Here is a 12,632-nt window from a genome sequence, read left to right as displayed (position 1 = left end):
GGATGTTCATATCTATGGAAGTGATTACAGTGCCATTCAATGGAATGACAACAAAGTACTGCATTTAGAATGATTAAAGAAACAAGCGCGAGCAATATATCCCCCACATATGAGAACATATTCCAGAACATTTTTCATGTTTATTTATTGCTGCACCTTCTACATGCTGGTCAAACTTGTGGCTGCAAAACCTTTTGGCAGCTTTCCCAACACAGATTGTGTTTCAGAAACCATCCTGACTCAGAAGTGCATTAAACAAGTGCCGAGTTGTGTATTATCTGTTTCCCCATTATTTAAAGTGTCTGCGCTTTTGTTAACTTTCTACTGTGTTATTATAGACAATTACTTTTCTTTATTTGTATGTGTGTTATATGACTGTAATGTATGTTGTGTATGGTTTATATAAGTTCACTCAGGCCCTATTTAGTAAAAAAAAAAAAAGAGAGAGTATTTTCAGTTATAGTCATTTATATTTGGTGGTATTGCTTTTTTCTGGGAATGCCTCGGCAAGATTATTCTATAGAATCACAGGACTCTGTGCAGGACAAGTTCAATTCTGACACGATGACTGGGCCAAAGGCTGCAAAACAAGCCCAAATCATCATCACACCACCACTGTGCTTGACAGCTGAGGTGTTTATGCTGCTATGCTGTGTTTGGACATTGTTCCAGACGTCTTGTGGTTTGCTCAGATGCAACTTTGCAAACCTAAGTCATGCTGCTATGTTCATTTTAGAAAGAAGAGGCCTTCTTCTGGTAGCCCTTCCCAACAAGTCATACTTGTTCAGTCTGTTTATAATTGGACTGTCTTAACCTTAAAATGCTAAATGAGGCGGGCAGAGTCTGACACGTTGCTCTTGGGGTTTAGGTTTTTTTCCCTGAGCATTGTACGTTCTGATCTAGGGGGGAATTTGCTGAGAAGTCCGCATCCACCTGAATGCTTTAGACCAGCAAACTGCCAAAATTTCTGTTTTTGTGATCACACTTGCTAATGATAAAAAAGTCAAGTGCATTTGATTTGCAGCACCTGGCTGCTACTTGCCCCCTTAATAACTATGAAAGCAGTAATTTTTCACAGGATGGCATAAGGACCTGTGCAAACTTTGTTTTTCACATGACTACATGAAAATGGGGGAGCTGGGGTAGAGGTGGGTTGCAAAGCAGCTTGTAGAGACAGAGTTTAAGCCTAATTACACAAAGTCTAATTACCTGTCTGTGTGCGTGTACGTGTACCTACTGTTAGCCTTGCATTTTGTGTAGTTTCTCTTTTGTCCGCACCTGCATGCTGCTGTGTTCATCTCTAATGTTATGCAACACCGAAGCCAGCTGTTGTCATGGTGTCAGCCTTGAGGGACTGCTGGTACTTTCTGTGAGAGCACACACACGGTTTCTCGTGCTAATGGCTTCACCTTTCTGCCCGTTTCTTGCCGCAGCCTTGTATGTGTGTGTAAATAGATTTGTGTTGTGCATGCCTATGCTCATAATGTAAGGAACAAGCAGGCTCCCTGGAGAGTCACCTGTTTGCAGCACTGGAGGCAGGTTTTGATTGAAAAGAAAGCGCTAAAGAGTGTGACTGTTTACATTTGGAATCAGGAAAGCAGTTCAAAAGGTTTTATTCGTGTGATTCTTTTTAAATGAGAAGCGGAGAAAGGGTGTAAGTGAAAGAATGGCATTACCATGAAATTGGATAATGCTAGTAATGAGTGTCTGTCAGTGTTTTCTCAGTGCCTGTGTGTGCACTGGCGCTTGGTATAGACACACATATACACCACCTCCTTCTCCTCTGCTCACCGTCACTCCTTTCCCCCTCTGTAAGAGGGTCTGGCGGAACAACATTGGCATTCATATCACAACACACACACACATATCTTTGAAATGATCATATTTCACAATCTTTCCACTCATGCATTTGACTCCTGTCAGGTATGTCTGCTGTTTTGAACTGGCTTCACACCTCATCGATCTGGATTGCTTCACGTCGCAAGTGTTTGCTCGTTATATCGGCACGTAGCTCTTGTTTGACAGTCGTTGTTTGGTTAATGATATTTTCAGCCCTATGTTTGTATCCAACAGCTGCTGCTCTCACACATCGCACTCTTTGCAACATGTAAAGCCAGACCGGTCTCGCAGGGCAGCATTGATCTGCGAAAGCCTCCAATATTTTACTGAGCAAATCCACTTTGTATCTCTTTTATATCTCTGTCGTCATCCTTGTGAAATCCTTCCACATCAGCTCATCTAATGTGTTTGAACTCTGCTGTTTAACTTTACCGGCTTTTCTTCTTTCTCAACTTCTCTGACTTTTTTAAGGTGTCACATTTTTAATCACAGACTACTGATGCTGTTCGCTTTGTGTGTTTTCTTTCTTTCTTTTTTTTTTTCAGGTTCCTTCAGCGTGGCGAACAAGAGGCTGCCTGTTTTCGTCCGAGTGCGTCGGTGTGCTGTTTTGTGCGTGTGTATTTGTGTGCAGGGGTGTATGTGAGTCACAGGGTGAATATGCCAGTGTGAATGCCTGTATATACATATACATCCTGAACGGAGAGTGTTTGTCCCATGAGGTGCTCGGTGGAGATGCAGCGAGGTGTGTCCTCTGTGGTGCAGCTGCTGCTGTTGCTGGGCTGCTTGTGTGCCGTGGCAACCGGCTACCTGTTCAGGACACCCCTGGACCTGGATGTGACTCCACGTGTCACTGTGCTAAACAGCGGTAAGGACAGACACGAACACGTGTTGTACCTTGCTTTAAAATCATCAGTACCGAAGTTTATTCCAACATTCATTAGTGAACTGTTAGAAGCGGTTTTTTTTTTTGTTTTTTTTAACAAATTCAATAATCATGCAGAGTACAGGTTGGAAAATTGAACTTTTGAACTTTGTAACCTGTGGCGCCTGTTTCAACCAGCTGCTGAGACTTGGACAGCCTTCAGGAGAATTCTGGGATGTCATAATTGACCAGCCCTGTTCAGGTCTAAATGGGGTTGAGGGCAGGGCTCTGACTTTGCCATTATAACACATGACTTTTCTGTGTTTTAAAGCATTCTGTTGTTGTTGTACTTACAGATTTTGGGTCATCTCCTTGTAGCATCACCTCAGGCCTAAGAAATCGCTTGATTTAGTTTTGAATTTGTTGTCCCATAAATTATAGCAAAGTGTCCAGCTTCTGAAATGGCAAGGGAACCCCAAACTGTGACATAGTGATGAGGTATTGGTTCTGGTGTGCAGTGCATTTCTTTTTTCCTGGTTTATGTGCAACTTTTTTTTTTCTCATCATTATCTCAGAAATATTGCGAAGCAACATTTATCCCAGTTATCTTTTGAAATCTTTAAGCTTTTACTTTTTTTTTTAAGCGTTCCTGCACAGCGTTATTGACACATAAACAAAGAAAGTAGCAAGTGAAGGTTTCTGCCCTTTTTTTTGTTTTGTTTTTACCTCTTTCAGAAATGTACATTGTGTTCTTGGTGTAATCTTTGCAAGACGCCCACTCCCAGGGAGTGTAGCAACACTCCTGGAGTTTCTTCATTTATAGACAGTTTGTCTTATTGTGGACCAGTTTTTAGAAATGAAGAAGTAAGTTTTTAAGAAACTGCTAATCTCTCTAATGCTCCTTTAAGTGTCCTGTAAAAAATGTTGTTTAAAGCTACCAGTTTTTCTTAATAAGTGCAGATTTAGTCAGAAATCAAACTTTGTGTGCCCTTATTAATAGGAAAAGTGTTTTCAACAACCCAGCATAGGCTGGATATATAAAATATCCAGTCTTAATAGTAAAGGTGTTTAAGGGCTTTAACTATCTGGTTGGAAAAAAGTTTGATCAGAATCAAAATACTTTATTAATCCCTAAGGAAGATGTGTTTACAGTTGCTCTAAGACAATAAGAACAGTAACAGACTGAACTAAATTAAATAATACAATATATTACAAAGTTTAAGAAAAAGGGTGTAACTACTGCTCTGTGTATGATAGAGGAGTCATGCAGGCAGGAATGATATAATAATGGAATTATAATATAAATATATATTTTTTTCTCATTGTGAACACACGTGTTTCCATTTAAAGTAACAAGTTGCTACCATATTGTCAGATTCACCCCCAGCTTATCACTTATCTAATTTCCAAAAATGGCTCGAATGCTCATCTCAAGGCTTTGACTAGGAATTCCTAAACCATTGGGTGATATTTATGGAAGCCCGTTTCCGCCACTACAAAAAAAAAAGGATCCATAACTCAAAATTTCAAGTTATTTTCTCGAAATTTCGATTTATTAACTCAAAATTTTGAGAAAAGTAACTTGAAATTTCGAGTTAGCGCTGCCAATCAGTAATCTACGTGAAGCTGAAGTCCTCAGCTACAAATGCTACAGCTAAGCTACTGGTTATACATCCAGTCGTGAATGCACAGATTGCTGAGTGTTTTCAGCGTGGCTTCACAAATGATGAAATCCCTGTGTTTTTAGCTGCATCACACGGCGTTACTATCAGCAAACGTACTCGCGAAAGCGCCAATTTGTTGGGATCCGTTTTTGAGTGCGCGTTCTTCTGCGCCATATGCTTCCGGGTAACAAGAAAGCGACCTCATTCACGTAGATTTTTGATTGGCAGAGCTAACTCGAAATTTCGAGAAAATAACTCGAAATTTCGAGTTATGAATACTAGTTTTTTTGTTTTTATTTAGTGGCAGAAACGGGCTTCCATAGATATTGCCTTGGCACAGGGGTTCACTTTTGTTATTCATCCTGAACTGATCACCCGTTGTAAAGATGTGAAAATGTACCACTGACTGAGATGTAAATCAGACCACATTTTAATGACTAATCGCTGCAGAAATCCTTGGATTTCCAAGCATTGCACAAACGTTTGAACTGTAGATAAATAGCTGAAGATGACTCATAACTCCGTATTTATTTCGCTCTTTACGTGCAGTCATCAGTCATCTTTTTTTATTAGAAAGCTGCTGATTGTTTTTTAAAAGTAGATTTTTACAAAAAAAACTCCTCACTTGTCCCTTTTTCTTTCTCTGCCCCTTTCTCCATCTAGTTTTCTTTCTTCTCTTTCATAGCATTTTATCCCTCATTATCTCCCGAAGCAATGCTTTTCTGTTTCTCTCCACTCGCTCCTCTATACCTCAATGTGTGCACACAGAGTTTAATATACCCTCACTTTCCTCTAACACCTGCTTCTTCTGTTAACCATGAGGATTTATTTTATCCGGCTGTGATTATTATTTACTTACCTCATGAGTGATGGCATGTAGCCTGAGGTGCTGCAGAGACAGAAGCAGATGAGTGTACGGTGTACGTTGGGCTCCCTGCGGAGCATCCAGGGCGCCCGACACCGCCGTAGGTAGTTGAGAAGCACCGTAACCATGACAACTGTTGTGGTATTGCACAAGTCGACGGTATAGAGCATTTTTTCCTTTAGTTCACGTATGGCAAAGCGTGCAGTGCCGTCTGATCCCGGACTTTATTTGTCGACGCACAGATATGTGCAAGAAATTTTCTCACGTTTCCACTTTGAATGGCGCCCACATTTCCTTCTTCTGCTAGAAATACTCGTAGAGCAGTATCACTCTTCTTCTTTTTCTAAACAGTTGTACTTCACAAAGCACGTCACCTGCTTACACTCATCCCATGCCCATCTTTTTACAATTCTTGATACGTATATATCTCACTTTCATCATCAGTTTAATCATTGGTTTGAGCTCACTCAAGCCCACAGGTCCTCCCACACAGCTCACCCCCTCACACTTCTATCCTCTCCCCCACCTCTCCTCATCGCTCTGCCTTTACACTTAAGCTCTTTTGCCTGATTTTTCTTCACTAGTTTGTACTTTTTCTGGTTCACTGCCCTCTTTTTCCATTTCTTTATATTGCCTCCACCTCTTTTTTTTTTTTTTTTTTTTTTTTTTTTTCTTCCACGTCCCTCCTACTGATGGGAAGCCTTCGATATGCAAACTTACCTCTAATCCTTTTAATCGCTGTGTTCCCTGGCAACCTAAAGTCAAAGCTACAGAAACCAAAAGGGGGCAAGAGAAGTTACACATACATCTACAGTGACTCCCAGTCTCTCATGCTTGGGCTTAAACGTTCCCTTTTTTTCTCTTAAGCAAGGTTAAATCATTCAGGTGTGTTTAAAGATAATTAATTTGATGTCTTTCGGCACTCAGACAGTTTGGAGCAGCTGAAAGATTAAAAGCTGGCACCACAGTGAAGGGCCGTGGTGCAAAAAACACTAATAAATTGGCAGTACATGTAAATGCACTTTTATTACACCCACTGAGTGAACCTGTTGAGTATTTCGGGAATTTGCCTCCTCTTAGACGCTCATATTTAGGAATCTTACACACATTTTATTTGCCTTCTCTCAGCCATAAACGCGCCTGAGACTCGAGTGTGAGTTTGTATGCAATTCCGTCGCCACGTCACAGTCCAGCGCCTTGATGTTCATAGAGTATGCTGGCGTCCCTGAACACAACGTGCTGTACAATCAGCTGAGATCCCTCCAAGTGTTTGCTGAGTGAATAACAGTATCTGAGTTCGCACCTTTTCTTTCCCTGTAGACTAACTCAAATATGCCTGTTCTCACCCGATCTTGTAAGCCGAGGCTAACCTGTGACTCGGGATGTTATTTCATTGTAATAAATCCCAGATAAACCCTCCCTCTGCTGCTCTGTTTCCAGTTACCTGGCACGCCTGTCGCACAAGCTTACACATTTCATTGTGTGCTCTAATGCCTGGATTACACGCTTGAAACGTAGGCACTGTCTCTGCAATAACTCATTGTATTTACTCACAATGAGGTACTCATATCACATAGGAAAGGTTGTTACTCTGAAAAGACCGTACGGATGATAACCTTTCTCCTCCTGCTGAGAATAGGAGAGAAAAGCAGGCGCCTGATCACCTAGGAGCAGCTTGGGATGGCATCTGACTTTTGCTGCTGCTGAAGTGAGCAGAGTGGATTGTGTTTCGCAGCAGCTGATAGGAATCTTAATGACGGCTTACTTTGAGCTAACCATGCAATCTTCAGGGGAAAGTGAATTGGCTGCGGATCCAGGAAGTCTGGCAATTTAAAATTTGTCTCTCGTAGTCAATAGCAGTCATAAAAAGCGGCCCACTTTTACATTTATATGGCTTAATTATTGTGCTGATTGTAAAACCTGCACAGGCACGTCAGATATCTTAATTAGATGTTAAATAAAAAAGGTGCATCACAATGGTAGTCATGTACTTGGGCTCTTTGTTTCCAAGAAGTGTAGGCATGTGCAAGGGTACTCACAGTGGTGTTAGATTACTAATCAACTGCACCGTGCAGCAGCGTGAGCAAAACGTCTCCTCGTCCAGATCTAACTAACTGGTGAACTGTTCCTTTAAATACTTCAGAGAGTGAGGTCCCATTTATAAACAAACAAACAAATAAATTAAAAGAATACCTCAAGTATTTCATGAACAAGTCTGTGTGGTAGTTTATGAAAATTGTGACCATGTGTAATCATAATTTGTCTAACATTCATGCTTTAAAATTGATCAGAAAACATCAACGACTGAAAAATAGACAAGAAAAATCTGTTTTGCTTTAGGAAAGACTAATTTTCAACTTCATGCTTTTAATGACACCAAAATAAAATCTGGGACAACTGTGCCACTCAGGGCTTAACCTGAGGATGGAAAGTGTTTAATAAATGATGTGAGTGTAACGCGGTGACTATCACAGCTCATCTGTTTGTGTGTATGAAAGTCACAACCGTCACCTTAAACCCTTTTATACCTCAGAGTAAAGATACAATTTAGTATTCAACGAGTGCAAGAAAACCTGCGAATTCTTACATTGATAATACTGGAACCACCAGATTTTTGGGGGTATTTGTTTTAGCAGACCTGGTGATAGGATTGTATAGTCTGTTGATCCATTGGTTTGCCCCAAGACTTATGAAGTATTCATGGTATTAAAGTGAAAGTATTTGATGTATTTTCTTAAAAAAAATTTCTGTTCACGGCTATTTTAAGTGCCATTCTCTTTGTGTGCTCTAGTGGTTTTTCTTAGTCACAGCTTGGCATAAAACTTCCTGAATAGATAAAGAGCTAGCGATCACTAGCTCTAAGATATATACCACAAAACGAATTTCTTTCCACAGGCTATCACTCGATCATTAGATCACTAGATCACTCGCATATTGTCTCTGCTTAAACATTCACCATACCTGCTACACAACCAAAGCCTGATGCATGTCTTGTTGGTTGTATATACCAATATACTGTCAAGTTTAAATCTATATACTGTATCTATAGCAACAAGTTATCCATCCTTCAATTATTCCATAATTTATTCCAACATCTTTGCAGTCTGGACTATGCTGTACATGTTGGTACTGTCTGTGAAGAAGGCAAAGAAGAACATGTAGCCCAATTCCTTGTATTCGTGCACATTCCTGGCTAATAAAGCCAATTCTGATTGCAAAGAAGTTTTTGTTTTTTTTCAGCCACGACACCAGCAGATTGAAATTTAACAGTTGTCTCTACCTCACTTTTAAAAAAAAAAAATCAACGTTTTTCAAAGAATTCTCTCAAAAATCAAAGAAGAAGGTCTTCTTACCACTTTGCCCCAGTGTTTGAAAAATCCCACAGCAAAGAAATCCATCAAAGAAGATGAAATTCTGTTTCACCTTTTACCTCAGACAGTCAGGTTTGATTGAAAACGCTATCACTAGCTTTTAATATGTCCCGCTGTGATGGCCACGACTTTCTAAAGGCTTTCAGGGACAGTGTGGCTTCATTCATTATTTTTGCTTCAATTTATCACCTAAACATCCAAATGGCACTCGAAATTGCTTGATTTTGACATACAAATTACAGTAATTGGTTCTGAAAATACTTCAGCAGACAATTTTGCCCATTGCTGTGAATTTCAGGATAGGTAACTGTGCACAGAAGATGCCTGTACCTACAGTTGTTCCCATAGAGACGGACGGTGTTCATGCTGAGATGTACCCAGGTGGTAATATGTAGGCATACATACGCAGTTATGGTTGATATCACCCAGAAAAAAAGGTGGTTAAACCTACCAGTCCTCCAATGGATGGCAAATTATTCTTTGTGCCAAACTGCTGTTCATATAATAAAGAGTATGTTTGACCAATTAATGTCTCTAAAGAGTTTTTAAGGTCATTAGGAGCCGTTATACATTTAGAAAAAAAAAAAAAAGTAGTGTTAAGGAGTTACAGAAGGCCACAATCATTAATGTCCTCTCTCCTCTACTCTCCTAGGTCTCCGAGGCTGCAGGCATTTCCAGTCGTCTGCAGTCAACTACAGCACCATGTTGCTGGAGGCTGACAGTGAGCGTCTGTACGTCGGGGCCCGTGGGGCCGTATTCGCTCTCAATGCCTCTGACATCTCAGCCAGCTCTGCTCTCACTGTGAGTTTGTTTGTTTGTTTTCCATCTTGCTGCATGTTGTGTGCCTCAGCTGCCACATCCTTACCTCTGCCACAGCCTCATTTGCATTCAATATCGCAGGAACCTTTTGAGGCAACAATATTTCAGTCTGAGGCAAAAACATTCCTCTGTCACTAGTTTTGGTTCTGTATGTGTGTGTCTGTGTGTGTGTGTAGTTGTATTATTTTTAACACAATAACTCACAGGACTATCTTGCTGCATAAATTAATATATTAAATAGAAAACGGTGAAGAATCAGCTGCTGGATCATCTCACTTTAAATAGATCCAGAATTTATGGCGATACCACTGGTGTATGTTGACACAGAAATAGTTTCCTAATTCATGCAGTAATTAGCATAACTTATAGATCATTTCTGTGCTGCTTTTTACACTCACAGACTTTAAAACTGTTCCAAATGCAAAATTGTGAATATCCATCTCAACTCTGGGATCTTTCGTTAGACATAAATTGCTATTACAGCCCGAACAAATGGTCTTTTTTGGACAAAGAAGCAAATTCAGATGCTAATTAATATCATGGGCTAATATAACTGTAGGGTTGGTGACTGTAAGACATTTTCCTTTTATTATCAACATCAAATTTGTAATTTTCGTTCTGCTAACCCCATTTTTTTGCACCATTAACGACTGAAGTTAATTCATCTGTGAAAAAATATATCTACAGCTTTGTTAAATGGCTATTCAGAATTTTACATGCTCAGCTATGGAGCACCCCGTTGCTTTGCTGCTTTCACAAAATAATGCAATTTTGTTCATATGTTAAGCAGTCTTGAAATATTTAAAAGCAGTAGGAAGCACATACGCTTTCACACAGGTACGGCGGCTGTTGTTCATAAAGAAGGCATCAAATTTTCATCATAGTCGCTTTTGTATTTCTGACAGGGAAGCTGCAGCGAGCGTATCTCCTGCCCTCTGTGAAATTTCGAACATAACTCCGAGACCTGTATTCAATCAAATATTCTTAGCATTACCCCACCAGGACCACTAGAGTTAAAATCAGCACTCTTAAATATTGCCTTCAGTTTGTGTCGACTTTCAGCACTGTGTGCTCTAGAATAAGGTAATTAGTGTTGACTGTCTTCAGTAAGAACTGAAAACCCTGCTCCATATGTCATGTTACTTTTGCGCATCTAAAAAGGAGTTTACTGTTAATCATTTCATTAAATGTAAACCCTCATTCATCACTGTTGGACATTTGCAGGGTTGGTTAGCAGAGCACAAATATGCGAATATGCACAGGCAGTAGTAATTGCCCGTGGCTAGACACTACTTGGACTTCCTTAACAGTAACTCATCTACATTACAATTTCTTTGGAATTGCTCTTTCCACACAAAGAGGTGACTGACTGGTACGCTATGGAAAAAAAATTGAAAAAAGTGAAAATATCAAGGCAACATGATTTAATAGATTTTTCTGCACTGGTGTTGACTTTACTTTGAAAGTGTTCAGGAAACTTGACTCGTCCTCTTCAGCTACTTGTTACTAATACTCCTGTGAGGTCAACAGTAAAATTCAAGCTTCAGCGCCGTGTGTTATACCTTCACAAAACACATAAATTCTTGTTGAGTAAACTGACTCAACATGAAACCTTTTCCGTGTAATTTTCAACTCCTATTTGGACCATATTTATCTAGCAGGAGTTGTGACACCCTGCATAAACCTGTCTTTGTGTTTAGTCCCAGTTGTGAAAGGTGGGAATTTTGCTTCTGAGGCGAATGTGCTAACCCCTACACCAGTGCAAAACATAATGTTTCAGCTAACTTTCAGCAGTGTCCTCTTCAGTTTATTTATTCATTTCTTACATATTTATATAAAATTATAGCAACATAAATGTCTTTGTCAAAATAAATGAACCTTCCAATGTAAGAGTTAGCATGCTTGTTAACATGTGAAAGGTTCCCTCTTTGCAGCTAAGAAGAAACACAAACTAAGCCTTGTGTGTGGGAGTCATAAAATAGTGTGCTCTCACTGCAGGTATCAAACCTGGATAAATGGGAAGGTTGCGTTGGGAAGGGTGTCTGCTGTAAAAAATGAGCCAATCCCTAAAATTTATTGTTGACTTCAGAGGTATAGTGTAATTAGCTGAACAAGAAAATCCATATTTTACAGTGTACAGGGTACTAAATACCCTGGCTTAAATGACTCACCTTTACTGCTGTTTTATAAACCTTGTTTGAGGTGCAGTTATATTGTCTGTGATCTATGCTATTGTGTGTTGTTTTTGATGTATAAAATTGATGAATGTTGTGGCCTTTATGCGGCCCTGGTGGAATATTCCACTATCACCTCAGATGGAATTTTGCCATTGGTGTGAAACCACAAGTGGAAAGTTCCTACTGGTGGAACACCAGTGAAAAAGACTCCTCAATGAGGGCTTGTATGTTGTTTCAAATTTTTTTTTCTTCAAGTTAAACACAACCATGTTATGAGAAAAAAGGCACTTGAAATTGTATTCAAGCAAAAGTGTGCTTTGGAGTTCTTTGATGTTTTAGCTGCCATGCTACTTTGTTTTCTAGCTTGTGACAACCTGGCATTAAACTGGTTTGCTAATTATCCTAATACAGCAAAAGTTTGTGCTGTAAGGAGTGGCTGCAGTCATGTGCGTGCCACTCCTCTGTCTTGCTGTAAGAATTTACTTCCATTGTTAAAAAACAAACAAACTCGCAGCTGTCTAAGTACACAACAAATTCAGATGATGATGATAACATTCTTAATGCATGCACTGACGAAGCAAAAGTAACGTTATCAGAGTTTATCTGCTGTCACGTCTGTGGCACAGTCCAAAGGGGTTTATGTAGGTTTGTGATATAAAGCCATCCGTTTTTGGGGATCTCTGTCTTACTGTATGTTATCTGGTGTGTTATAGATTGACTGGGAGGCCTCCCCGGAGCAAAAACATCAGTGCCGGCTCAAGGGAAAAGACAATAAGGTAGGCATTTACAGCACTCGTTCTTCCACCCTCAGCCCTTTATTGTTTTGGTTTTTTTTGGATATGGGTCTATTTTATGTGTTGATATTAGCTCGCTCTTTGCAATATGTTTTTTTTCCATCTTCTTCTTTCAGACCGAGTGTTTTAATCACATCCGCCTTCTCCAGAGGTTCAACTCAACTCATCTCTACACGTGTGGTACTAATGCCTACAGACCCCTCTGTGCATACATAGTATGTACATATATGCATTTTTTTAC

The 12,632-nt window shown here is 39.8% G+C and overlaps 1 protein-coding gene across 4 annotated transcripts in view; it reads left to right on the top strand.

Moving 5' to 3' along the window:
- LOC120714833 (semaphorin-4G-like) overlaps positions 1–12,632 on the top strand; it is a 28,315-nt gene that overhangs the window by 3,350 nt on the left and 12,333 nt on the right. For all 4 annotated transcript variants that reach the window (XR_005691516.1, XR_005691514.1, XR_005691515.1 and 1 more), the window contains exons 2-5: positions 2,385–2,704; positions 9,254–9,402; positions 12,311–12,373; positions 12,508–12,606. Coding sequence is in view for 1 of the 4 variants with exons in the window: in XM_040001349.1 (XP_039857283.1) it covers positions 2,554–2,704; positions 9,254–9,402; positions 12,311–12,373; positions 12,508–12,606 (462 nt within the window). In the remaining 3 variants the exon portion in view is untranslated. The remainder of the gene's footprint in view (positions 1–2,384; positions 2,705–9,253; positions 9,403–12,310; positions 12,374–12,507; positions 12,607–12,632) is intronic.

Source organism: Simochromis diagramma, unplaced genomic scaffold (assembly GCF_900408965.1).
Source record: "Simochromis diagramma unplaced genomic scaffold, fSimDia1.1 OVJJ01000421.1, whole genome shotgun sequence".
Classification (NCBI taxonomy): Eukaryota; Metazoa; Chordata; class Actinopteri; order Cichliformes; family Cichlidae; genus Simochromis; species Simochromis diagramma.
Note: the sequence above shows the minus strand (reverse complement) of the source record. Positions and strands in the feature narration are given on the sequence as shown.